Here is a 26,873-nt window from a genome sequence, read left to right as displayed (position 1 = left end):
GTTACCTTCAAACTGTCGTTCCAGAGTAGAAATGTATCGCAAAAGGCAGTGCATCACTCCTCATCAAACGAAGGGTCTCTTCGGGCATATTCTGAGATGTGCTTCGCAGGATATGCTCGAAGAAGTGAGAATATCATGCAGTTAGTTCGCTCTACTAACCATGTGGTCAATATCCGAGCTCTCAACTAGCACACTACGGCAACAACGTATTGAACATTTCGAAAACGTGACCGTAGATTTAACAACCAGATGGATAACTTCATGTGATATCAGATGTTATCAACCTATGGAGTGAAGAATTACCTCTTGAGTGAGCGAATCTTCGAAGAATGACAGGAAGCTTGCGTTGAAACCACAAGTATCTTAGATGACCTTGCTGACAATATATTCAGTGTAATTTAAGCCTTATTAAAAGTAGCGATGCATCTTGAGTGCACTAATATTTTACGTGCAAAGTGCTAAGAAATTTTTTTTTCATCTTCGAGACGTCTGCTGACTCCTTCCTAGGTGGCACCACTTGTTAAACGTGCTGCCAAGAAACAGACGTCATGTTTTGAACGTGTATTTTGTAATATTGCAACGCCTTGCTGGTGGCCTAAGAGGTCATTTGACAAATTTCGCTTGTGCCGTGCCATCATGTACACGGAGTGCAGACGCATTTGTGGCTGCGTCCTACTTTTCCTGCTTTTTGGAAGCTGTGAGTAGCGAAGGCATCGCTAAGCTTCCCCTGCCCGATTTCGCTCTGGTTGTGTTGTGCAAGGCGCGGTCAGTTCTTGTTTACTTCGTGCAACCACTTGTGAAAGTGGCCTGTAACCGATCTGTAGAGAATATTGTTTACTCTAAAACGTTCGTCACTCGAGCGTTATCCGGTTTCACTCGCTCGCTTGACGAGAACAGCTGCTTGCGTGGCTTTTGCGACTACTTTTCTAAACTTGTGTCGTCGAGTGACAAAGGTGAAAGTGTGTTTCCGTTCTCGGAATTCCGCTGCTCGTAGTTAAGTGGCGTCGATCAGATCCTCAAGACTTCGACCACTAGTTTGAACGACTGTCGATCGTCGTGGAAGTGCTTTCACGCCGCGGTTAAAGCGTCAGCATAAGTTTTCTGCTCGAAGAATTTCTCGTGTTAGTCATTCCCGCTAGCTTACTGCCGCTTGTGTAACTATATGCGCATTGCTCGCTCGTGTAAACGCTTGCCTGTATACGTTCGATCGCTGGACTGTGAATCGTTTACGTTCTAACGCAATAGTAATCCGAAGTTCCTGCAACATCGGTAAGCGCATCTCGGGTACGTTTTTGTTTTTGTTAGTCGATCGGTACGAAGAGTGCGTTGACTGGCGGCATTGTTTTGATGTCGTCATGCGGACGTGCTCGCACCCGTCCTTACTTCCGTATTTCTCTCGTTTCGCAGGCAGTGCTCAGATCGGACACAAATGTACGTTCCTCAGCTGCCGCTTCGCCAGGCACGCTGCTTGCGATAGCGACAATGTCTGCCGCTGCAAGCCGGACTATCCTGTGCAGGTGTCGCCGCTCAGGTGCGCTAAAGGTACGTGACCGGGTTACTCGTCTCAGACGCACTTGATCTGTTGCAATTTCCGAGAATACGGAACGGGTGAGTTTCTCAGTTTCCACAGCGAGCTCTACTAACGGTTCCTTGCAGCGTATTTTGTGAAAATTCGTGGCACGAACGTGAGCTGTGATCATCGTCAGAGATAGGCGCAGGTCTGAGCCGTATTTCCCATAAAACTGCGTTCTGATCTGAGATTACTAATGACATAATTTGGCAACTATGAAGACATCATGTGCTGTTCAGTTTACTTCATATCTACTTAAACCAGTCTGTTTGGACTACATTTGCGCTACCGCATTGTCTTGTTCATCATTTGTATTCAACATGAATGTGATTCATAGCAGTGCTTGAACAAGTTCATGTTGCACAAGTTTAACCCTATATTATCAGTGGTGCAGGCTGCTGTGGTGTTAACAACAGTTACCAGCTTGCAGAATTGTGCACGACTGCTGTGCATGGTGTTTCACAGCCTTGACTCAGCGTCGCTTACATTTGTAAAGGAGCAGTTAAAATCTTTGACAACATATTTTTTTTTTTTTTTATTTATAAATACTGCGATCCTTCAGCTGAAAGATCATGGCAGGGTGGGAAAAAAATGTTCGAGAATCGGTACATACAAAAAAATAATGAAAACACAATAAATCGTACGATTTGAATATACAAGGCGAAGGTTCACAAACGCTTATTTCAACAAATTTTTCGAGTAACATAACACATAATAACGTAACACGTAGAATACGGGTTATAGACTAACACAATAATTACAATAAAACAAATAATACAATGCGATGTGTAGTGATGGTTTAGGCGATGCTGTTTTCAAACAATGACAGTTTCTTCTGTAAAACGACATCATTTGTCAGGCTATTCCAGTCATTAATAGTTCTAGGGAAGAACGAATACTTGTGGCAGTTAATCCGTGAAGGTAAAGGAGTTATCGTTTTACTATGTCGCTTGCGAGTTGCGTAACCGAAAGAATACCGAAGAATGCCTGCATTGTCAACATTTAAATGACCATTTATTAATTGATAGAAAAACTTAAGCCGGCAAGTGCGGTTTCTGTCCCCAACGGGTTGCAGACCGCTTTTTACCAATAATTCAGATACGGATGTTCTACCGTAGGAGTTATAAATAAAACGTAAGCCCTTGTTCTCCACTTTTTCTAATTGATTAATGTTACGTTTAGTGAATGGATCCCATATTATTACAGCATATTCCAACATTGGACGAATGAGTGTTTTATATGCCAACATGCGTACAGACGGGGTAGAATATTTTAAGGATCGCTTTAGAAAAAAAAGTTTCCGTAGACATTTACCTGTAGTTATATCGACGTGTTTGTTCCAGTTTAGATCATTAGTTATCCATACTCCAAGGTACTTGTATTCTGCAACTTCTGTAAGATTGACGTTATTTGTGCCGTACTGATAACATAAAGGATTTTTCTTTAGTGTTATTTTCATATAAACAGTTTTGTTGTAATTAATTGACATTTGCCATTCCTGGCACCAAGAGACGACCTTGTTGAATTGATTATTGAGCCTTATCTGATCTCCAGCAGTTGATACCTTCGTGTATAATACACAATCATCAGCATAAAGCTTTACACTTACAGAAAGGTCATTCATTATATCATTTATGTATAATAGAAAAAAAAGAGGTCCGAGGACCGAGCCCTGAGGTACGCCGGAATCCACAGGTAGTTTGCTGGAACAACTGTCATTAAATGAAACAAATTGTTGCCTGTTTTCAAGATACGCTCGTATCCATACTATAAGTTTCGGATTTTTCAAGATATATTGCAATTTATGAAGTAATTTTTTATGTGAAACTTTGTCAAAGGCCTTTTGGAAGTCCATAAAAATGGCATCTAGCTGTTCACCTTCATTTAGTGCGGTAGCAAAATCATGGATGGTTTCAACCAGCTGTGTAGTGGTAGAATATCCACGTCTAAATCCATGCTGCGCTTTTGTTAGTACTTTGTGTTCATCAAGAAATGTAACAATCTGTTTGTGAATTATGTGCTCGAGAATTTTACAAGCTGTAGAGGTTAACGAAACTGGTCGATAATTCTTTATTTGAGTTTTATCACCTGCTTTGTGTAGAGGCTTAATTCGGGCAATCTTCCAGTCCTCAGGGAGTACACCTTCGTTCAAAGACCTAGTATATAACACACACAAATATTTCGCGCACCACTCTGCGTACCGTTTTAAGAAGGCATTCGGTATCTCATCTGGTCCAACAGATTTCTTAACATCCAGATTTAGCAATAAATTAAAGATACCCTCTTCAGAAATAGTGACATCTGATATTGGTGGTAGGTTCGCATCGAAAGGTGGGAGATGATTATTATCTTTTGTATAGACGCTGTTGAAATAGTTATTAAAGGCGTGTATAAATAGTTATTAAATGTGTATACATAAAGAATATGTATACACATTCGCAATGTGGGCACAAAATTAGTGCTTTTCTTGCATACTGTTACACCGAGTGTGTGGCACTCTACCATACATCTACGCCTGTTCGCTATACGGTAAAGTGTTGTATCGGGACGGCTTTCAGCGCGATCGTTCTTGAACAAATGAAACGAAGTCTGACTATTGGCTCTAGACCGCATTAGAAAGCTATGCATATCCAGCTCGCTTGGTGTGGGGGCATCCATGTTAACTGAACCTTGACACAAGCAGAGTGTACTGAATTTCGTGCAACTAACAGTCATGTGTATCTGTTTGCTTTCCTCCTACACAGCATGCAACTTGCTCAGAGCTAGGGAACTCTCAACAAAAAAATAAAAGTGGTGACGCTACCCTTCATGTTCTTGCACCAACCCACTGTAGATGTTGATTTCGACGGCATCTGTCAAAGCCTTCATAAATCTGTCCGTGAAAACGCTCTCAACACAATGTTCAGAGGGAGCCAAAGTCTAAATCTGGCTGGCGAGTGTCATGAAATCTTATATAACCGATCTGGTAAAGATGTAAAAAAAAATTTCAAAAAAAGTATTGAACTCTGTGATGCCACACAAGCATCCAATCGCAGAGGTTTTGATGCAAATTTTAAGAACAAGACTTTCACCTTCAATTTCTCTTTTAATAATGACCATATGACAGCAAATTCAGTGACCTTCACATTTTCAAAGGTTGCTTTGTTAGTCTAAACTAATTGTTTCACCAGCAGAAGAGAAAGAAGAACTTTATTATGTACACAAACCAGACAAGCTCCTACAACATTGCTTGGCGAGGTATATTGAGGGGAAAAGCGGAACTGGTCTGGCAGGGTGGTGCCCCTATTTATCTTGTTGTACGTACCACTGAATGTGTGACGTAGGATTTGTTTCCTCTTACAGCACGACGACATCTGGAGGTGTGCTCTGACAACAAAGAATGCACCGTGATAGATGTAAATACTTACTGCTCTCGCACGTCATCGCAGAGTCGTTGCGAGTGTCACGACGATTTCATTTATAACGAGGAGACAAGACACTGCGAACATTGTAAGTAACATTACGTTTAGTGAGCTTTGTTAACAAAACCAAGGTTTTCTTGCTGTGTTGTAGAATGCCATTTGCATTACATAGGATGGCAACCACAAGCAGACATCAGCAAAACGTTGGAACACATTTGCGAACATAGACATATGACTGATGCCATAAAAGTATGAGTTAGAAGTTGTGACTTCAAAGGGTTTCAGCGCCCGAAACTTCATACGTTGTCATACGTTGGCCCTGTGAGACTTGTGGCGGTCCCATGAAGTCATCTGAATTTTGAAACATGCACCCAAAAAATAAGCAGCTTTGTCATCGTAGTCAGTGATGTCTAGTGGTATATCCTACTCTATATTATAGTTTTCTCACAACATGATGCCATATATTATTTTTTGTAGCCCTCTTTTACCTACTATCAGTTATAAAAGTTATAGTTTCATGTAATTTGATTATTAATATACGCGGGTTCAATCGTACTCGCGCCTTTCTTGTATCTGATGTGAGGTACTTGCACCTCGTTTCTTGTGTTCCAGTGAAGCTTCCTCCTGTGGCGCCAGACATTCTGCTGCCCATGGCTGTTGGTGTTTCAGTAGCGCTGTCCAGCATGCTCTGCTGCTTCCTTGCCTTGTGGCGACTTTGTAAACGGTCAGTCTTTGCTCTTCAACTGAAATGTGCACAAGCCGATTCTCTAATTGTGAATGTATGAATGTAGAGTGGTCACGGATTTAAATGGGACAGTCTGGGGCTAAGTAGTCCTTGTATTTTGTTTTGACAGTCCTCAGTTCGGGTCATATCGGCATAACGTCGACACGATTACAGCCAAAATTATTTTTAGAGATCAGATTCATCATGACTTGACATGGTTAGCTCAAGCAATCGTGCATACCAGTCATTATACTAAAGAAATTGATGTTGCATGTTAATGTGTGGGTACCGTAGCTGTATGTGCACATGAATGTTAGCTACCGTTTGATTGGCATATAGGTATTACATCATATGCTAAGGTAGCAAGTTCTGGAAACTTTATACGGCTAAAATAGCATGAAACGTACGCGACTGCTACAAAGACGCTGACCACTTAAACACTTATGTTGTCCTTGTCTTTTTAGCTGTCTCATATATTCCACCCTGTTTTAAGCTTTTGATAAGTGCCAACTAGCCCATTCTTTCATGCTTCTGAAATTCTGTCAACATCCAGCTGCACCATTGCCTGCTCGGTACATGAAAATTCACAGGCACTATAGTGCTGTAGTTTTGTTGTGAAATGTTCTTTTAGTGGAACTTATTAATTATGTTGCCATACTAAGACTTTCATTGCAAAATAACTAAGTGATCATCAAATAAGCTGTGCTACGATGTCGTTGAAAGAATCTATGGATTATTACAGATGTACCAAAAATGATTGTGCAGCAGCGGCACACATTTCTGTGAAAATGTTCACAGTAGTGGGCCCTGAACAATGCATAAAAGGGAAAAAGTAGCAAGGAAAAAGTTTATTATTTGTAAAAAATACATATTCTGGTGCACCTAAATTAGGTGCGAATTCTCGCCGCCTTCTCCTGCCGAAATAATGCATCCTTACTGCTGCTCAGGCGAAGGAAACAAAAAAAATTGAAGCTAGAGGAGGTTCGTGAATGAAGTGAAATGCAACTAGTGCTTTAGTCATTTGTTACGGAAAGAATGTACTATCAGCGTCAGATGAAACCCGAACAGCGGTGAGCCTTAGCGATGCTATAGTGCGCGCCTGTCAATCGTGATAACTGGACGACACGCACTACACTATCGCAAAGGCTTGCTGCTGTTCGAGTCTCATTTGACACTGATAGTACTTGCATTATTAAAAAAAATGTATTTTGACAGTGTCGTTGCTAGTGCTTGGTGGCAAATTACAGAAGCATCTGTTTTTATTGTGTTCGAAGTGTAACAGCAGCTAAACTGTGTGGGGTCACAACAAGGCGGGCGCCTCGCCATGCTCTTGGAGTGAACAGACACAGTGGACACGGTCGGTACAAATCAAACAAACACATACACACATTTATTAACTAATTTATAACGATGATATCGTCCGCCGAATTATTACATCAGTCATCAATACGCTAGGACATCCGTACATATTATATTACCATACACTCATCACAAACACAATAACATGATAAACACACAATAACATTACAAACACAATAGCACACCCAAGGCGGCGGCGCCAACGCTTGACTTACCACGAGGGCCCCTAACGCGCAGGCCGCGGTACCACGCGCCGAGGACCCACGCTAGCGACAACCGTTCGCAGCAACCGCCACACGCCGAAGAGACTCGCTCAACTCTCACCTGTCACCAAGGCTTGCTTTCTGCCAGGGGTCACCGCCGGGGCTACACCATGATGACGATAATAGCGGTGACCACCGCTAGCCAACACAACGCCATCTATTGCTCACTAGTCATGAAATGCGTCTTTTGGGCAAGACACATGCACCACGCAGCGCAAACAACTTTACAGGGGGTTTCAGCACCCTCACAAATGTACTGATTATCACAGTTTCATAATTTTGAAGCCCATGGGCTTTGGTTCAATGACAGTTTGTAATTGCCTGACATGTCATATCCCGGATAGCAATGAGGACTGTGTGAAATATCGGAAAAGTGAGCTCCTTCTACCGGCGTCACTTCATTAATCATATACAGTCAAATCTCAATACAAGTAATCTCAAGGGACCGCTAAAAATCATTTGTTATTTTAAAAAGTCGTAGTGAAAAAACAAGTTTCGCGTAATAATGTAAAAATTATTGTGATAGTGCAACCAAGGGAGTCGCCTTTTTGTGTTGTAGATACATCCATCACCACATCATTTTCTATGAAGTGCCAAAAAAACAAACACGAAATATTGCTGAATGAGTGAACTTGTATTTTAAGAAAAGCGTGGTCTTTGTCTGATGGGCACAGCTTAACCGCCTAGTGCTTATGCACTTCGAAGTACCGTTAGGCATTGGCGCTAGATACTGATTCTTCGCTTTGGGTTTGCGTGCTGTTTCAATGTTGTCTTTGCTCTCGTCACCATTTTGCTATCACGACAAATAGTAAGGACCTGCGTACTTAATATGCATACTTAATACTTAAATAGTAAGGGCATTTGCACAGCATTTTTCACTGTCACTGCATTTTTTTCGTGCTGTTATCGGAGCCCATAGTGAATATACAACCACAAAACTAAAAGGCGAGGAAACAGCCATGTAACAAGCATGCAGACAGAGCTGCCCGACAAAACAAAGGCTACAAAAGGAAGACTGACGTGGGAAATGAGGTACAGGTAATGGTGATGGCTCTAGGGCTGTCACACATTTGAATAGGGCAGACACGAAAGAAATACATAGTATTCTGATGACGATAGTGGCACTACAGATCTGGGCATAGTTTTCACTGCCACAAGTGACTTTTTAAATTCATCATTCGTAATTTCGAAGTGTTGTGGAAAAACACAGGCTATAAAATTCAATACATTATTGTGAACCATTTGGTAGGTATTTTGAAATTCGTAGTAGTGAAATATTCTTACATTAAGCCAACAGACATTTCAAGGGGCATTTTCAAAATAGTCGTTAAGCAGAAAAAAACGTTATTATGAGTTTCGCTATTACGAGATTTGACTGTATCTGTATAAGTTAGCAGAAGTAGGCAAAAAAAGCGATATTGTTGTGCTCTAGAACAGTGATGTTTATAGTATTGTCACTGTCTTTGCATCTGGCTATTGTGTCCCGCTTCATTTAAGCTTTCTGACCCCATTCCAGTTTTCGTTTGTCTGACCCGCAGGTCGCGGGTTTGTATCCCGGCTGTGGCGGCTGCATTTCTGATAGAAGCGGAAATGTTCTAGGCCCGTGTGCTCAGATTTGGGTGCACGTTAAAGAACCCCAGGTGGTCGAAATTTCCGGAGCCTTCTACTATGGCGTCTCATAATCATATGGTGGTTTTGGGACGTTAAACCCCACATGTCAGCTTTCATTTGTGAGTGTCATATTGGAGACACGCAACTCTTTGAAATGCAGATTATATTGGGAATGCTTTTTTTTTTGTAATAGTATAGAAAGACAAGCTAGTTGGTACTGCATTGTAAAATAGCAAAAAAAAATATAATAATAATAAAAGTGCTCGTGTTGTCTTTTTCCTGCGTGCTCGTGTTTTTTTGGGTTATATTACAGTGCTTTTCGTTTTCTTCGCTCCTCACATGCAGGGCCAACAATAACTTCCTGGGCAGTTTACAAACCAGTAACAGTGCAAATTCAAGAGCAACACGGGAGCACACGCCTGTCCGGACACAGGACTCATGGAGTTCCGATACGTTGCCTTCATACGAAGCTGCCGTATCGCTAAAGGTAGGCAGACAACGCCAACTTGGTGACAGCATAATTGCCGAGCCAACTTTGAGGGGAATGTCATCGAGACATCAGAGCTCGAAGCTGAGTTTTGCAATTGCGTGCAATTCCCTCTCTTCTCCCCCCCAAAAAAAGACGAGGCGTCTGCTTTCTCCTCCGCATTGCCCTTAATACTCGTCATTAAACTTTGCACCTTTTTAAATGTCTCGCAGGATGCCACGGCAGAGCCATCATAAAGGGCTCATAATCTCTCATGGTGGGCCCATAAGTAGTATGCATATATGGTTAAACCTGGTTATACCATATTTACTTGCGTAAACCTAGCACTCGCGTAATTTTCGCACCCCCCACATTTCCCAACAAAAATGAGATTTTTTTTCCGCAAGTAATTATCGCACCAAAGAAATTAAGGTCGCAATGTTGCCAGCTCTCTCCATTCACCAATTTTGATAGCGCACTACAGCCTGGCGCCATCTCTTATGCTTTAAGCGTTCTCTCGACACATGGAGCACCAAACCAAGCCAAAGTGGCAAGTGTACATTGTGGCGTGTTAGTGTATATTGTGTCAGTTCTGTAGTTACGTTATGGGGTGACAAGGAAGCTACACAGCTACTTTCAAGTTAAAAGTGAGTGATAAGGTGCTAAACATGGCAATAAGGCTGCCGGTGGGCACTATGAAGGCGATGAGATTTGTGTTCGCTACTGCAGACGACAGCACAGGCAGCTGAAAGCCACCAAGACGTGCTAGGCCTTCCATGTATCTAAGACTGAGATAAATGGTAAAATTTTATTTCGTCAGAAGGTAACTGCAGACGATTTCGTGTTAGGTGGCCATCAGCTCAATGTTGACGTCATTTGCTAACCTTTTGCAGGCTCCTGTTGAGTGACGAATGCTAACGCTACGCCCGCAAGCTTTGCATACGGTTTTCCAAAAAAACATTACTATTTGCTTGCAGCTTTTGTGTCTCAAGTAAATTTTGCCTTTTGCAGAACCAGTGCTTTCATTGCTAAGGTAAGTAATTCTCAAAGCTTATAGTTAGTTGTTACCCTGAGAATCCCAATTTGCAGCCACTTCGTTTTCTTCTTTTTTCCCCGCTTTGTATGTTCTTGCAAAAAATTTTCCTCGCGTAACTATCGCACCTCTCAACTTTTCATCAGTTTCCCACAAAAAAGTGCGAGGATTATGCGAGTAAATACGGCAGCATCAAAAGTGAAAGTGATTGTGGTGTACTTCTGTAAGCTGACAATCCAAAACACAAAGCATGTTTTTCTGAAAGCTATGCAGACCTCGGGCACTCTATTAACATTTTGTAAAGTGGAAAGTCACTGACTTTTTTTTGTTTGAGCCCATGTCTAATTGATAAAAGCTTTTACAGACGATAGTCTTTCTTGGGGACCTTCGATGCAAAAATTTTGGTCTGTCTGCCTGTACATTTGTCTGTCCACCCTTAACGGTACCGGGTACTCTGACCGGCACCAGTCAATACGCCAAACGGCCGACACCATCCACAGCACTCAACAATGTTGCTCAAGATTCAGTGTTCATACTTGTGCGATTGTCAATTAAAAAGCAACTATTGCGCCTATCTGAAGCACTATAACAACACGTATATATTGCGGGAAAACAAAACCCGCTGCTCTGAGATGGGCGCGCCTGCCTGTCTCAGAGCAGCGGGTCTTGTTTTCCAAGAAAACTGCCAGATAGCGCTCATGTCTCACGTGTGACGTGACTTGATGCGCTCGTTCGCCTTCGCTGCACGCTCGAGGCATTCTAACGCAGCACCTCCAGAATACCATTCACCGATTTTCTTGAGAAGAACATCAAATAAATGTTTTGTTCACTCTCTGCACACACAAGACTATCGTCTTTTGATGACATTTGCAGATTAACGTGCAGATACGGGGCCATTTATTTTGTAATTTATTCTACATTATCATCTTATGTCGCACATGTTGGCACCAAAGGCCTTTGCACTACAGTTAGACCTGCTTATTACGAACCTCCGTATAACTAATTCTTGGATATAACGAAGTTTTTCTATTCCCCGCTGTAGCTCCATAAGAGCACATGTATTTGCGACCTCTATGTAACAAAGTAACTGCGGGAGGCAACCTTGATATAACGAATTCTCCCCACGGACAATCTTTTAATTTCGCTCCGCATTTCAGCATTTTGGTATGAGCATGCATCTTCCGCCGCTGCCTCGCCGTTGCCGAAGCAGTAGCGGCGGGCACGCGGGCCCTGTCCGCATGAGGCGGGCAGGTGGGCCTGCATCCCACGAGCCAGCGTTGCCCCCTTTCTTGCCGCCGCGGTCGCATGCGCGGGTGTACCCCCCCCCCCCCCCCTTACAAAACAAAATAATAAAAAACTTTTGTTGGCAGTGCCACGCTTTTAGTTAGCGTCACATATGTGGGGCCGCGCTGCAATTGGAGGGCACTTTACTGAATAGTTTCCGCGGTAACCATGTCTGTGTCCGTGTTGTTTGCTCTTCGTTTTCAACGCCGTGCCTGCGTGAGCAGGCACGGTGTTGAAATTGAAGTCGTGAAAACCAGCACGGCGTTGAAAACCAGCCGTGAGCAGCCATCCTGCTCACGGCTGGTTATTTTTTCTCCCACTTTTTTTTTCTTCTTATTTACATTCCATTGGTTCCAATAACTTTCCCTATACATTACTTGGCATTACTGTCTGTTGGATCTCATTAATATTGTGTCAAAACACGGAAAAACGAGTCCTTAGGTATACACTTCTTTCCCTTATTCATTAACGAGGGTCTCGTACTGGCAGACTTGGTGTCATTAGATTGTATACGAGGGACTATTGATCAGCTGCCCGCTCGTAATAAGTTCACGTGCTATGTGACGCCACACATGCGCATAAAAGACTGTTTCACTCTCGTCGCTTGGCTTATAGATGGCGCTGACTTACACTCCTACTTCTAAATTCAGATATAAACCCAAAAAAGTGGATGGAGGGAAGGCCGCTGTGATAGCTCAGTGGTTAGAGCATCGAACGCGTTATTCGAAGGTCGTAGGTTCGATTCCTGCTCACGGCTGGTTATTTTTTCACCCTCTTTTCTTTCTTCTTATTTACATTCCATTGGTTCTAATAACTTGCCCTATAAATATATATATATATATATATATATATATATATATATATATATATATATATATATATATAATATGAACACTCAATGAAAAAAATTCGCCCCGGATCTGCATGCTAATCTGCAAGTGTCGTCTGGGGAGAACGAACAAAACGTTTGTTTGATGTTCTGGGCAAGAAAATCAGTGAATGGTATTCTGGAGGCGCTGCGTTAGAGTGCCCCCGAGTGTGCAGGGGGGGCGAACGAGCGCACCAAGTCACGTCACACGCGAGACATGAGTGCTATCTGGCAGTTATCTTGAAAAACAGAACGCGAGGCTCTGAGACGGGCGTGTGCGCTTGTCTCGGAGGTGACAAGGTGTAGAATGCAAGGCAACGGGTAAGTGCCACCACTGTTTTGTCTTAGCAACGCGTTGGAAACGCTTCCCTTTTCTTGCAAGCGTTGCGTGGTCAGCACCGCGTGATAAACGCTACGGTCCCTAGAATAATTTATGTATGCCTTTTCTAGTAAAAGACGCACATACAGAATATATATTGTAATGAATCTGAATAACGGACGCTCTGCTGGTAATGAAGAAGACGATGATGATCGGTGGCTGCGGTAGTAGCTCGCGCACGCCGCTCGCCATTAGCCAGACCTGCTTGATAAAGCACATTTTGCCAAGCTGCGTCTGAACCTTTCTCAACGTACAACACCTCTATTTTAAGTGGTGGAGGTGCCGGGGTTCCCATCAACCTGAAACTTCGCAATCGGACGCTACCTTCACCGTTCACCATGACTGCTCCTGGCCCTTCTCAAGCTGCCTTACCAACGACAGTCTGCTGTACTGGCGTGCCTCAGCAACGCGACCCACCAATTTTTCGCGGCAACGACGAACGAGACGTCAAGGACTGGCTCGTCAAGTACGAAATCGTAAGCGCTTCCAACAAGTGGAACGCCTGCGACCAGCTCACAAACGTGCGCTTTTACCTCGCTGATGTGGCCAGTCTCTGGTTCAAGAACAACGAAGGCGAAACCACCGACTGGTCCGCCTTCAAGACCGCCATCGCCGCGGTATTCGGTCGTCCCGCCGTGTGCCGGCTTCGCGCGGAACAGCGTCTCCGTAGTCGAATCCAGCGCAGGGACGAGACCTTTACAAGTTACATTGAAGATGTCTTGTCTCTTTGCAAGCGCGTCGATGAATCTCTAACCGAATGCGACAAAATCAAGCACATCATCAAAGGAGTTGACGACGATACCTTCCAGATGCTCGTCGCTAGGATTCCACAGACAGTCACCGATGTTGTCCAGCTCTGTCAGGAGTACGACGAGTTGCGTAAGCAGCGTGTCTCGACGCGCAGGGCCGCTGAAGATACGGCTGAAGTTTCCACCCTCGTGCATGACGTCGCTGCTGATCACACCGTCTTACTGCCCCACATCAAACAATTCATTCGTGAAGAAGTTGCGCGTCAGCTTTCTCTTGTGGCCGAAGCATCCGAGCCAGTGACCTCGTTAGACCCACATCTACGCCAGGTCATTGAGACACAGGTCACGCAGGCACTGCCTCCATCGCCATCTGTCTCTACGCCGCTGACCTACGCTGCCGTTGCTGCTAGACCCCCAGCCCCACCTGTCTCTGGCGCATACAGGGCACCGGGTCCTCCTACCCTACGATGCTGCCTACATACATGGCACCCCATCCTGTTTCGCCACCTGCACCTTCTGTCGTTAACCCATGTCACACCTTGGATAATCGACCAATCTGTTTTGCATGCGGTTTCGTGGGACATATAGCACGCTACTGTCGCCGTCACAACTTCCAGCCTCCACACCATGGGAATTCTGCAAATTACCAGGCTGTCCAGAATCCCCAGCGACCATCTTCTCCTATCACCGACTCATTGTCCCCACGACGCCCTGTCGATTCTCGCCGGTCATTACCACCCCGTCGCCGATCTGTCTGCCCGATGCTTCGGGGCACGAGCCCCACTCGAGAGGAAAACTGACAGCCGCAGTTCCGGAGGCAAGAACTGCGTCGTCGTCGAACTCTCCAACACCTCCTCTTTGTCCGCCCAACGAAATCGATGTGCTAGTAGAAGGTGTTGCTGTACGTGCACTTGTCGACACAGGCGCCTTCGTTTCTGTAATTAGTGAAAAACTGTGTCGCGATTTGAGAAAAGTTACAACGCCGCTTACGAATCTTGCTCTGCGTACAGCCACCTCCCATTTCATCGCGCCGACGGCTCAGTGCACAGCACACGTTCTTATTCAAGATGTTTGGTACGCCGTCAACTTTGTTGTTCTCCCATGTTCATCTTACGACGTCATACTAGGATGGGATTTCCTTTCTAGCAATCAGGCCCTCGTCGACTGCGCTCGTGCTGGACTCGCGTTGACGAATCCGTGCCTTGATATCGACCACCACAGTCCCTCAAAAGTGTTTGCCGCAGCTGACGTCCACATCGCGTCGTTGTCCGCCGTCCTAGTGCCTGTGTTTTCCCCTGCTGCCACTAACTCGGTGCTCCTGTTCCAACCAACTATAGCTAGTGTGCACCACCGAACCATCGTCCTCCCGTTTGCCGTCATCAACTTTTCCAGTGGTTCGGCGATACTTTATGCGTGCAACGTTTCTGCTTGTTCGTACATCCTGCTACGCGGTGAATGTCTGGAAAGCCTCGAGACCTTAACTTGTATTTTCGAAGACCCGATCTATCCAGACAAGCCATTTTTACCGACTTGTGCCATTACACCCGCAACTTACGCTGATGAACCTATGGATGTATTCCACACATAGGTACACATACAGAATATATATGTGTTGTTATAAGGCCTCAGGTATGCACGATAATTGCGTTTTAATTAACAATCGCACAAGTAGGAACGCTGAATCTTGAGCAACATCGGTGGGCGCTGCGGATGGGGTCGGCCGTTTGGAATATCCACTGGATCCGTTTAAAATGCTCGATACCGATAAGAGTGGACAAACAGACAAATAGACAGACAGACCAAAATTTTTGTGTCGCAGGTCCCTAAGAAAGACTATCGTCTTTAAAAAATCCAAGTTTATTATTGCTACTTGAGTGATTCCCCCCCTCCCCACGTTGTTTTATGCTCGTTTAAGACAGGTGGTTTACTTTCTGTTTGAGCATTCGATGGCAGTTCTAACACGCGGGACATGTTATGCACTTTCCAGGCGATAGGGATGAGCCGACTCATATGATCTCTGCTTCAGCAGCGCTCGCGCGCTTTTACCCGCTTGTGAAAGTTACAATGCACGTGAATTTTTGTACCGAACCTGGATATAACGGAAATCTGTTTATAACGAATTTTTCTGGGAATTTATCAATTTCGTTATATCCAGGTTTAACTGTATTGCAGCAATGGCGGGCTTTCCGAGTTAGTTGTATGCCTTCCTGTACAATAAATCACTTTTTGCGACATCTTTGTTTTTTACCACATTGCATCTGTGTGGTGTGGGAAACCCTACTGCAGCAAATCCTTAGTTTTGGAATATGCATCAATAAAATCCTTGTAGACATTATTTTTATACAAGTATTTTGCTCATTTTTCTCCATGTCTCGCAGCAACATTCTGATTCACATCATAACTGGATTCAATGTGTTGAAATATTGCCATTTCGTCAGCAGGAACATTTGTGATGATCCTGGGAAATGATCTTAGCCTGAATACAAAAAACATACACACAGGAGTACACTGCACCGCTGTGTTCAGTATATCAAATGAAGATGTCAAGTACTGTTTGATATGCTTGTGATAAATTGCTATACTCCTGCATGGGTTTTCTAAGGGGACATAACAATGCTTGGATTGGCGAGCGATTCTATATGTCCAGGTCCTGCTATACATTCAATTCTTTTGAACGGCGGAATCCTGAAAACAGTACATTAATATTCTTTTCTGCACATACAGTCAAGGTTTTTGAGAGTTGGATAAAACACATTGCCTCTTTGATGACACGGTATGGCATTCAGGTATACATTTCGTGATCATGTGTTATTGCTGTTTGCATTTTTTTGGTGGCTTGCACATTCATATGTGTAGATGCTGCATTTCTTTTTGTACAGTCTAGATCATCCGATGAGACCAAGTCATCATCTTTCATTACTCATCTCATTTTTTGTGAACACCTCTCAGAATGAAACCTGTCTCCCTACTTCTTTTGTATGCTGTGAAGTTAATAGATCATTGCTGTCTCTCACTTATCATAGAAGCTTCCTGCAGTGGAACGTACCCAGTAGTGTGATCAAACACCGTGCATCAAATTGTAGTGTGCTTCACGACACAATTGCACGTACTTTCAGGCTCAGCGTTAAAAGACATACAGACAAAATAATTCTAAAATGATTCTTAATTGTAGCATCTGTGCACTTACAGCCTGTCCATTTGAAGTTCAGCCCACAACGCAACCTGCTTGCATAGAAACCGCGAACTCAAAGCTGCAGTTTCTCAAAGCCTAATGTGAGAATTTACTTGTTTGGAAAATTGGTTGAGTTCCGAGGCTTATTGCTGCAATAAAAAATGCACTTGTACCTATTGTGTCAGCTAGTGAAAAGCAGATTTTTCACTAGTTGCAGCGCATGTTCTATGCGTTATGGTTGGAGCGTGATTGGCAGAAATGTTATTGTGAACGGGCAATCGGACTGCCATGCCATCTCTAACATTGAGAAAAGCCACAGACAATATCAGTTTTGTTGACCCATTTAACTGCATCCAAGCAGAAATTTGCTTTTACATTGCTATGACTACATGATTTTGCTCCTTGATATGAGGTTGTGGTTTCAGCAGCAGTATTCTGGTGGTCACGTGGTATAAGTAGCTGGAAGCTAGGTTTTGACGGATGTTCAAGAACTCCAAGGTTTTGAAACTTAGTCCTAGCCTTAACTTAATCTCACTTTGTCACCTCACAATAGCCCTTTTCCTAAATTTGTATTTTCTTTGTTGACTGATGACAACATTACCTGTAAGAAATGTCTTAACTCACCTTTTGTACGGCACCTTTTGCGGTAAGCTTCATTTTGAGCGAAGATCGCATCAGGTCGTAGTTATAGTGTGTAGTTATAGTCTTTTTAAAAACGCTTCGTATTAAAAAAGGTGGCAGAAAAAAAAAGCTTTCATTGCGTAAGATAATGGCAGCTAAGGAAATAAAGAAAAAGGGAAGGTGATTCACTGAAGTGCGTATCATACAGTACTCCACCACTGAACTGCATGCAGCTTGCGTCGGGTGCAGTACATGATGGCGTTACAAACGCAGCAGTCTTGCGTCCTCGTATACCACAGAACGCGCACTATGAACATTTCGACCATGCCTGCTTTATTATCTTAAAGATTGTACAAACTGTTGGTTTTGTCGCACGTGTCGTGTGTATAGTGACCATTGTGAAATGCACTTAGAGTGTGCCTGTACTTTTCTTTTGCACCATTAATTTCGGTGTACAGAGGCCATCATCGTCTCAAGAAGACCCTCCACCACCATACTGCGAAGCTGTTACACTGCAACTACCCTTGTCTGAAACAAAAGTGTGACCACGGTGCTTCTACCAGCAAGTCTGGATTCTTCCGAGTGTTGCTGTATCACGCACAGGCTAGGCCGTATTGGCGGTCAGGAACTCCTCGGCTGACATAGGTTAACAAGACAACACCGAATGCTCACTGCCGGTCCGAGAGACTGCACCGAACCGCCGCCTGCCATGGGTGTTTCTGTGTCTCGTCGACAGCTCACGGAAACTTGCGGCCAATCATTCCACTAGTACAAGTGGCACTAACTTCGCAACAGTGTCGTCGGCAAAACGGGGAGAGAAACTTCTCTGGCTGAAGTGACTCGAGAGTTTCAACCTCTTTTCATATAAGCCAATGGAGAGCCGATGTTATGCACAGGCAAGGAGTGACTAATCATGGTGTAGTCTGAAAGTGTAGTGGCCTTGCCGAGTTGTTTGTATCGTACCATCAGCTATCTGTAGCATGCACTTTCTGTTTCCGAGCAGCAAGAATCTAATGGTTAAGCTTCCCCGGCGAATTTTACGCAGCCTTGTTGGAACTGATGTTAACCAAGATGCTTTGTGCATTTTGTACAGCACAGAGCTGCCCCAGTTTTGTTTCTGTAGCAGTCCCTCGGTTGACCTTACATGCAACGAGTGCAATTTTCGCAGTAGAATTGGTTCACTGAAACTGTGGCACCCTAGAGATTGGCTTGTATGGGTCCATTTTCAATTCTGAGCCAAACTTCACGATGTGGACTTCAATGAGCCGGATCGAAACTCAGAAGAATTCCCTTTGAAATGCAGAGTTACAAATGTGAAAACGAGCAGTTGTTCTTTGCAGAGGCCTTGCTGGCAGCCTTTAACTTCGGAGATGCTAATTCGCCATTATTAGCAGTGCATATGCTTGCAGTATAGTCATGCTGTCGGGAGTTTTTATAGTGTCAAATCACTTGATGCATGTGTGTTTCAAGCGAAACAAGTTGTTGTATCAATCATATGCACTTTTTTCTTTAAGTTACCATGCAAGACGTAAAATTAACTTGTACTGCATGTGATCTATCAACTGAAGATAATTTATATAAAAGCAAGCATGTTAGCACAAACTGCAGCTAGTTTGTAAATTATGGAGCAGATATGTTACAATCAAAGGAGATGAAAACCAGGCAAGACCTCATGTGGCCATGCAACTTAACTGCTGATGACTTAGATGAAAGAATCTCTGAAAAGAAAACCTACGACATCCAGCTTGCTCTATCAGAGCGAAAAAATAAGGGAACTGAGTATGTTACTGCGCTTTCAGTGTTCGGAGTGACTGCACAATCCAAGTAAAAGGGGCCGAGCATGTCCTCTAGCCCCTTTTGTCTCCTCCTGTTCACTACTACTACTACTCAGACAGTGCTACTTTCGGCATGCAAATATTCGATTTTTAGTCTTAATGTCACAGGTTTGCATCAAAGAAGCGTTTCTGGACTGTCTTTGTTTGCAATTACTGAGCACACGCTTTTGTGCAACTGTCATAGGCTCAGTCGCACTAGTGCACTCAACTACACTAATGCAAACAGGGAGGGGGGGGGGGGGGGGGAATTATAAAGATAGGGCCACATGGCTGCAAAGGGACCATTGGAGCTTGCAAAACAGTATGCAGTTCTCTCTTGTGACTAGTTGCTATATCGGCCGGCCTTTGACTGAAGCAAGGCAGCATTTTGTTTACTAAATAAGCATGCCACACCATCTGGTCGAATGCAGATATACCATGTTCCTCTTTGCTTGCTTGCTAAGCAAAGTCACCGCAACACACTCATCATTGCAGAAAATGTATTTATTGTAATGTTTTTTTGTAGCGCTATATTAGTAGCAACATGAGAGTGAATTTTTTATCAGAAATGTGTGTGTGTGTGCATTTGTGTGTGTGTGCATGTGTGTATAATATACTTTTAGCAAACATTCTTGTATCAGTGATCAACAGAGCATGAACAGATATGTGAAGAGTAGTTTATAGCTTCACTTTCCTAGACACATTCTGTGACATTCCATTTTGCTGTCAGGCAAAAGATATGCAAGGGGGCAGTCTTATTCAAGCACAGTTGGTTAGACGGAACAGCTACATTCTACGAACGTGTGAATTTCATTTTTGGGCATTTTTAAGCCAGTACATCTGTTGACGATTCCTGTTAATGCCGGCTTAATATATATGCAGTCAAGTGTAGCATTGTAGCAGTCCATTTTAGATAACACCCACGCAAAGCAACAGCTAGAGTATCATGGGCTGTTATTGCTTCGCTGTAAGAGTGCTGGGTCTGTACAAAGACAGGTCTCGAGTTAGGGTACGGAGCGCGTATTTTAGATTCACTACCCATTCCAGCATACATGACAAAGAACATTGTTTGGTTTTTTTACAAGCAGCAAGCTAAAATAAACTAGAGGTGGACTTTTTTCTTCGCACGTAAAGTTTGGTGCCAAATATATATATCTACTTCTACAAGTGCGCTTTCCGTAACTGTCGAGTTACTATTGGCCTATACCAGGCTAGGGCGGAGACTCGTCCTTGTTGGAAATCTATGACGGCAGTTTTTGTCTCCTCGGACTGTCAGTCTGTTGTCTGTACAAGGCAGCAAAACGTGAAAATTAAACAGCTTAGTTATAGCAAAGGTACTTTGGAATTCCATAGAATTCTAGACTCTCTTGACATTACACTTCCTCTTTGTTAGTTTCATTTTCTGTATGAAAATAATTGAGTGCACATTACTGTATTAGGTACTCTGCATTTGCTCAAGGTCTTCGCACCTTATCGAATTCATTCAGTATGACTTCCAACGCTGTTGTTTGCTCAAGGTATGTCGGTGCTATTCACACGGCATACTGGCCTCTGATATATGCCGAGTAAGCGTGCGTCGCAGGCTAGCTTGTGAACAGCGTGGTTTACAATGATCTTCGCTGACTTACAATGACCGGTGTTTTCAACTTTTTTTTAATCGTGAGGCTTTAATGTGCAGATAGTGCCTGTACTCGTGCCTACATTTTATAGACCATCTTTTCGAGGGCTGTAAATGCACAAGAAAAATTTCGTAGCATTTCTTTTATGCAACGTGGCACTCTACACCAAACGGTTTGTATCTGCAAATCCTTGAGATCGATTTTACATGTCTTCAGCACAATACACGCATACCGATTGCTGTAGCTACTATTTTTCAGATATGTGACGCATGCGTCTCGTCAAATCCTGGTGCAGACAGACCTTTAAGACTTCCTGTAACTGTGTGTAACGCAATACATATTCTGACCCTGTTTATTTTTACAAAGTGGTTCTTTACACCATGTATTTTATGGAACATTGTTGCTTAAGAGTGCCTGTGCTTGTGTCCACATCACTGACAACTTGCTGCAATAGCAATTCAATCGTTGCACTGTATTCTGAGCGTCCAATTTAATAAGATCTCAGTTGTTTTTTACTGACAGTAGTGCATATTGCTAGGCTTGTGTTAATGGTCGAGCACTTTGAATATCAAAATTTATTTCAACACAGATTTCAGATTTCTAAAATTTTGAATTATTTGGGAAAGGTCAAATCGGTGTAGCATGCCACTTATAACTGCGGCACGAAGCATCAGTGCATGGCACCGCCTAATTAGGGGAAATCCACAATGCTACGAGCTTACACTTCCAGGGTTTAGATGTGCCTATCACATGCACCCGAATCATTTTCGTTATTAAAGCTTAGAGGGGTACTGGCACCTATTGAAGCCGATTTTACTCTGGCATACAGATCTCCTATGCACAGATGCAGGTCTTTTCTGTGCATACCGAACCTGTTGCGCTGTCAATTATTCTACAGTGAACATCCACCAACTTGTCCAACTCGCGATTCTGCTACAGCAAGTGTGAATAATTTATATTGACATTAAGGTCAACTTTCCAATGGCACTTCTGCTGACATTGACACTAGTGTGATGTTAGGCAAAAGTATAAATACTGGTGACCTCACACATTGTTATGGCTAGTTGTGATGATGTTGGGTACCAAAACGCACAAATTGGCCACTTGTGCGTCACCTAAAGAGTGTACCTGCCATGCAAATATCACATGTTGCTGAAGCACGCAATGAAAAGCTTGTACTGCGTGGTGACATCAAGACACAGTGGAAACTGAAACTCGCTTTTAAAACTTGTAATTAAATTTTCTGGGTGTTTTCACAAATACCAGTTGATGCTCTTATGGGCTTGGCCTTTCATTTGATGCAAACATCTGAAAACTTTCGTGTCAGTACCTCTTTTTAAAATAATCTCGCACAAGCATATGTGCCAAATTTTATAGCTGAATTTTACTGCTTACAACTTGCACCATACTGCAATTCAAGTTCCATTACTATTCGAACTTGCTTCAAAAATTATTGGGTACTAATTTCCATTTGCTTCACTTAGCTTAAAACCAGCTACTGTAAGTCATGTTTGCACAAGCCTACATATTGCATTAAAGCAATAAAAGGACCTCAATGCACACTAAAAACCGGTGATGCCATGCTTTGCCAGAGCAGAAATGGCATCTGGCTTTCATTAAATTTTTTAATGAATTTGTGGTTTTTATGTACATGCGTGTGCACGCTACTTACTGTAAGAGTGCCAAGCTTTTGTACGCTGATAAGGCAGTCTAGCTCACGTTGTGTACTGTTCGATAATATATAGGACTGCGCTGAATGTCATGTGTGGTGTTATTTGTGGCCAATAGACTGCTGATCTGTATAGATAAAGTGCACGCGCCATGTAGATTTTTTTGTTGTCACACCCGTTGAAGAACAATTAAGCACTTTTATTGCCGAGTATTGTATTTTTATTTTTTTGTAAATACTGCATACTTTGGCCAAAGAATAATAAAACTTGCAACAAATTTTATGTATCTGCTTCTGTCTCTTTATCTCGTAATATGAACCAGTGTGAAAGTGGCACTCCTTACTGTATGTTTCGAAAGTATGCAATGAATGATTATTAAACCTTGACTAAAATTGACACTTTGCTGAAAATGGCATACCATGCTTGTGCCAAGACCTCCTACAGTTTAACCCTTTTAAAGAGACACTGATGTCAAGTACAAGAGACTTCATTGTAACTACATCGACATGGGAGTCAACCAGGAAATGAGAATGCAGTACTACATTCTTTACTAGAGACCCCTATACAGGGTGTTTCAGGAAATGTATTCACTATTACGAAAAAATTACAGAAAGGAGGTATCTGTGTGCTACCTGCAGTGTTCCCTTTTATGAGTGTCTTTTTCCCTTTACGTGTCGAGAAATGCCTCGCCAAAGCATTTCCCGACATGTACAAACATTAACTACAGCAGTAAATTATAGAAATTAACACAATTAACTTTTTAACCAGCAGAAATAGGCGGCCGAGTCAAATGGGTAAATTCAGGTAGTTCTTCCTGTGAATGCTCCATAGCCACATTGAAATTTCTGAAAGGCAGCTACTGGTGATCACCGAAGGCCGATGAATCTGGCTAATTTAGCACGAAAAACAGGGTCGTCGCTGAGGGCCTTTTTGAAGTGAATGGTACACGTGTTGTCTGGTTCATCGGTGTCGCCAGCTAAATTAGCCATATTTCATCGCCCCGCGTCGATTACCAGTGGCCGCCTTTCAGAAATTTCGTTATGGCTATGGAGTATTTGTAGGAAGTACTTAAAATTCACCCATTTGAATTGGCCACTTATTTGCACTGGTTAAAAAACTGTGTTAAAAGACCCCTAAACCCCCTCCGATATTTTTCCAAACATTTCAAGTAAACAAGCGCATCGCGTGCAGAATGCCGTCGCGATAAACGATGCCACATGCCGCATTCGCTACAGGTAGGGGGCGAGCCACAATTTCGAAAAAACAATAGTTTCTCCTTTCCGGTCCCCGCCAGTCCCGTCACTGATGTGTGTGACATCACCAGTAAAACTCGATGACGCCACCAATTTCAATGCTTGCGATTGGCCGAACAACAACCGACGACTTCTGGTCACTGCAAACAGCTGTTCACGCCACTTTGCTGTTCTTGATCATGTTGCCGCTTGCGAATCGACATCAGTAGCCCGTAAAGTAACCGCCAAGTCGCTAGCAAAGGGGCACGGGCCGGCACGACAGCAACAGCGGTTAGTCAATGATCAGTGCACTCAGATGACACACACAACACAGTTGACGGCGAGCTGGGGCGTCAGAGTGACGGATTGCAGCAACTTGAAGTAGACGCTGTCTCGAACAGCATGTTGGCGGTGGCGTATGATACGCGAGACGAGTAGGGACACTCAGCTGGCTCAGCAAGGAGGGGCCCAGCGGTTTTAGAAGAGGGTAGCGTAGAAAGGAGGGAAAGAAGCGATCGTCGCGTTTCGATCATCAAGCGCTTGCAACTCCGCGACCACAGCACCGTTTCGAAAAATTCTCACAGCTATGTGTTCGTTGTAAACTTGAGTTCGTTGTAAACTTTCTCACCTCAACTAAATTCTGACCGCTGGTGTGGGTGGTTTAGGGGCCCTTTAATTTCTATATATACTGTCATACTTAATGCTTGTATGCATTTGAATATGCTTTCTGCCACAGTAAAGGCAATTCCCCAGGTAGGATGCAGATACCTCCTTTCTGTATTTTTTCAATAAAAGTAGACACATTCATCGAAACACCCCGTATAAGAAACGAGAACGGCTTCCTGGTGCATTTCTTATAAAGGGTTTCCACAGCAACCCTCAACAGAAAGCATTAAATTACACTTGCTGGTTAAGTATTAAACATCTCGAGCTGATGTAGCCTGAAGCAGATAGCATAAAACAGGCATTCCAGCAGTTTGAAGGCCCTGCCAACTACAAGCCCCTAACACACAACCAAGTGAACCTCACAGTAAATTAGGCCAGAGGTAAACTGAAATGAATGTCCCCCATGTTTTCCCTTACCATTTGGTTGTGTCCAACAAAGAAACAAGCCCCTCAAAAAAAAAATTGCCCGCAGCTTCCCTCGGGGGAACACTGAGGAGGATGCGGACCATATAATTGGTTAACGGGGTGTTAAAGTGCGACTTACTTGGGTCGATGGCTAAATTGGTTAACGTGGTTGTGAAATGGGGTGTTAAATTGCGACTTACTTGGGTCGATGGCTAAATTGGTTAACGTGGTTGTAGGAGGGGGTGTTAAATGAGTGAACACGTACACACGTATGCGAAAGGGCGGCGCTGGTCGAAGGGACATCGATCATTGTGTTTGTGGATTCGTTGGAATTCATTTCACCGCGACCTTGGATGTCGACGCGCCGTACAAACCAACCGACGAGCGGCAACTGAGCGAGCGAGCGCCGACCTTGAGTATATATACAGCACGACGGCGCATGCACTGTCAGCTGTTGAATGTTCTCGAAGCGCGACGCCACATGCGCGTCCACTGGAGAATCAGGAGAATTGTAGATGTCGAACGCGGTGTGTAGAGGAGGAAGGGTGCACAGATGGTGGAGGAGTGAAGCGCGCGCGGTGTGTAGAGGAGGAAGGGATGCACAGATGGTGGAAGAGTGGGCGACGGCGCGACGGCGCATGCGCGCGCGTCAGCTGTCGAATGTTTGAGAAGCGGTGCGGACGGCGCACTACAAGGCGCGAGTATAAGATGCTCCGCATCTAATACATTGTCGGCCAGGAATCACGAGAGGCTTAAAGGGGCACTGCAACACGTTTAAAAGTAACCATCGAATCGGCTCGCTACACGAACCTTATGCGTTCGGTATTTCTCTCCACAAAAAAATTTTCTAATATTAGCAAGTATTAGTAGAATTGTAGGGATTTGTTGCAGCCTCTGTGCACTTTGTCTTTTCTCTGGACACGGCTGTGGAAGCCGCCCAGTGTGTATATTCTGTGGCTACCCTGGGAAGGGTGACGTGGGGGCGGGAAGCCACCGCAATGCGCATCACGAGTTCACGACCGAAGAACATGTAAACTTGTTGTCCCCTCCATCTACATATGGAGGAGACAACTAACAACAAACAAAAATAAAAAATGAAATATGACGTCACAACGGGAAGCGGTTAGCGATGTCGTGTATGTGCCCTACATGGCGCGAAATTGAACTTTTTTTTATTACTGACCTTTTACGTGTCGTTAATAATACGCGATTTTATTGTGCCTTGTGGCTCGCTAACTGCATGTGGGAAAGAAAAGAAACAAAAACATCAAAGATTGAGGAAGAAAAGGTGTTTGCTAGCCAAATGACGTACTTACAATATGCACAAAAAACTTCGCAAGTGCAATTCCGACAACTATTCGCGAGTACAATAGCATAATAGTTCGAAAACTCACGTTGCCCAGTTGCCGAAAACCACTGCACCGAGACAGCAGCTTTGAGAATATAGAGTACAGCGTCTCATTGCTTAGCGTGTCGCATTCACAGTCACCAAAGGTGAGGGCACGCCGGCCGTGCACCAGCGAAAGCAGCCGGCAGGTACCGGAGCGCCAATCTACACATTATGTGAGCTAGTTCAGCTCTGAAATGTCACACCAGGTAAGAGCACATGAAAAGTAAGTAAACTACAAAAGGTACACACGAAACGAGCACGAAAAAGTGAGCATTGCCTTGTTGACCTGGCAATGTGCCAAACTAAACACAATCTCTGATAGCAGATTGCCTGGATTTGCCACTTCCCTCCCCATCCCCATTAATGGCACTCGACCAAAAATTGAGGTAATCAACCATTTAGGCAGGTGTCAGATACACCATAAAGTAAGTTTATAGTTCAATTTGACATATATAAAATTACGACTATTTGAAAAAGAATTATATTGTTTTTTGCTTAGGTTAATTGTCCCCTCCTAACCTAGTCGTGCTTCAATCGGCGGCGGGCAACGATGCCTGTGGCATTAGGTTTTTGACAC

General features: G+C 43.6%; 1 protein-coding gene across 1 annotated transcript; it reads left to right on the top strand.

The window, feature by feature from the left end:
• Nucleotides 1-529: 529 nt before the first annotated feature.
• On the top strand, nt 530-18,339 carry LOC119172368 (uncharacterized). The gene is made up of 6 exons (XM_037423434.2): nt 530-697; nt 1,408-1,542; nt 4,913-5,059; nt 5,584-5,695; nt 9,274-9,415; nt 17,959-18,339. Exons 1-6 carry the CDS (start codon nt 637-639, stop codon nt 18,043-18,045), a joined length of 684 nt encoding a protein of 227 aa, XP_037279331.1. The 5' UTR covers nt 530-636; the 3' UTR covers nt 18,046-18,339.
• Nucleotides 18,340-26,873: the final 8,534 nt, after the last annotated feature.

This window comes from Rhipicephalus microplus, chromosome 4, assembly GCF_043290135.1.
Source record: "Rhipicephalus microplus isolate Deutch F79 chromosome 4, USDA_Rmic, whole genome shotgun sequence".
Lineage (NCBI taxonomy): Eukaryota > Metazoa > Arthropoda > Arachnida > Ixodida > Ixodidae > Rhipicephalus > Rhipicephalus microplus.
This window is presented reverse-complemented; position numbering and strand designations above follow the sequence as displayed.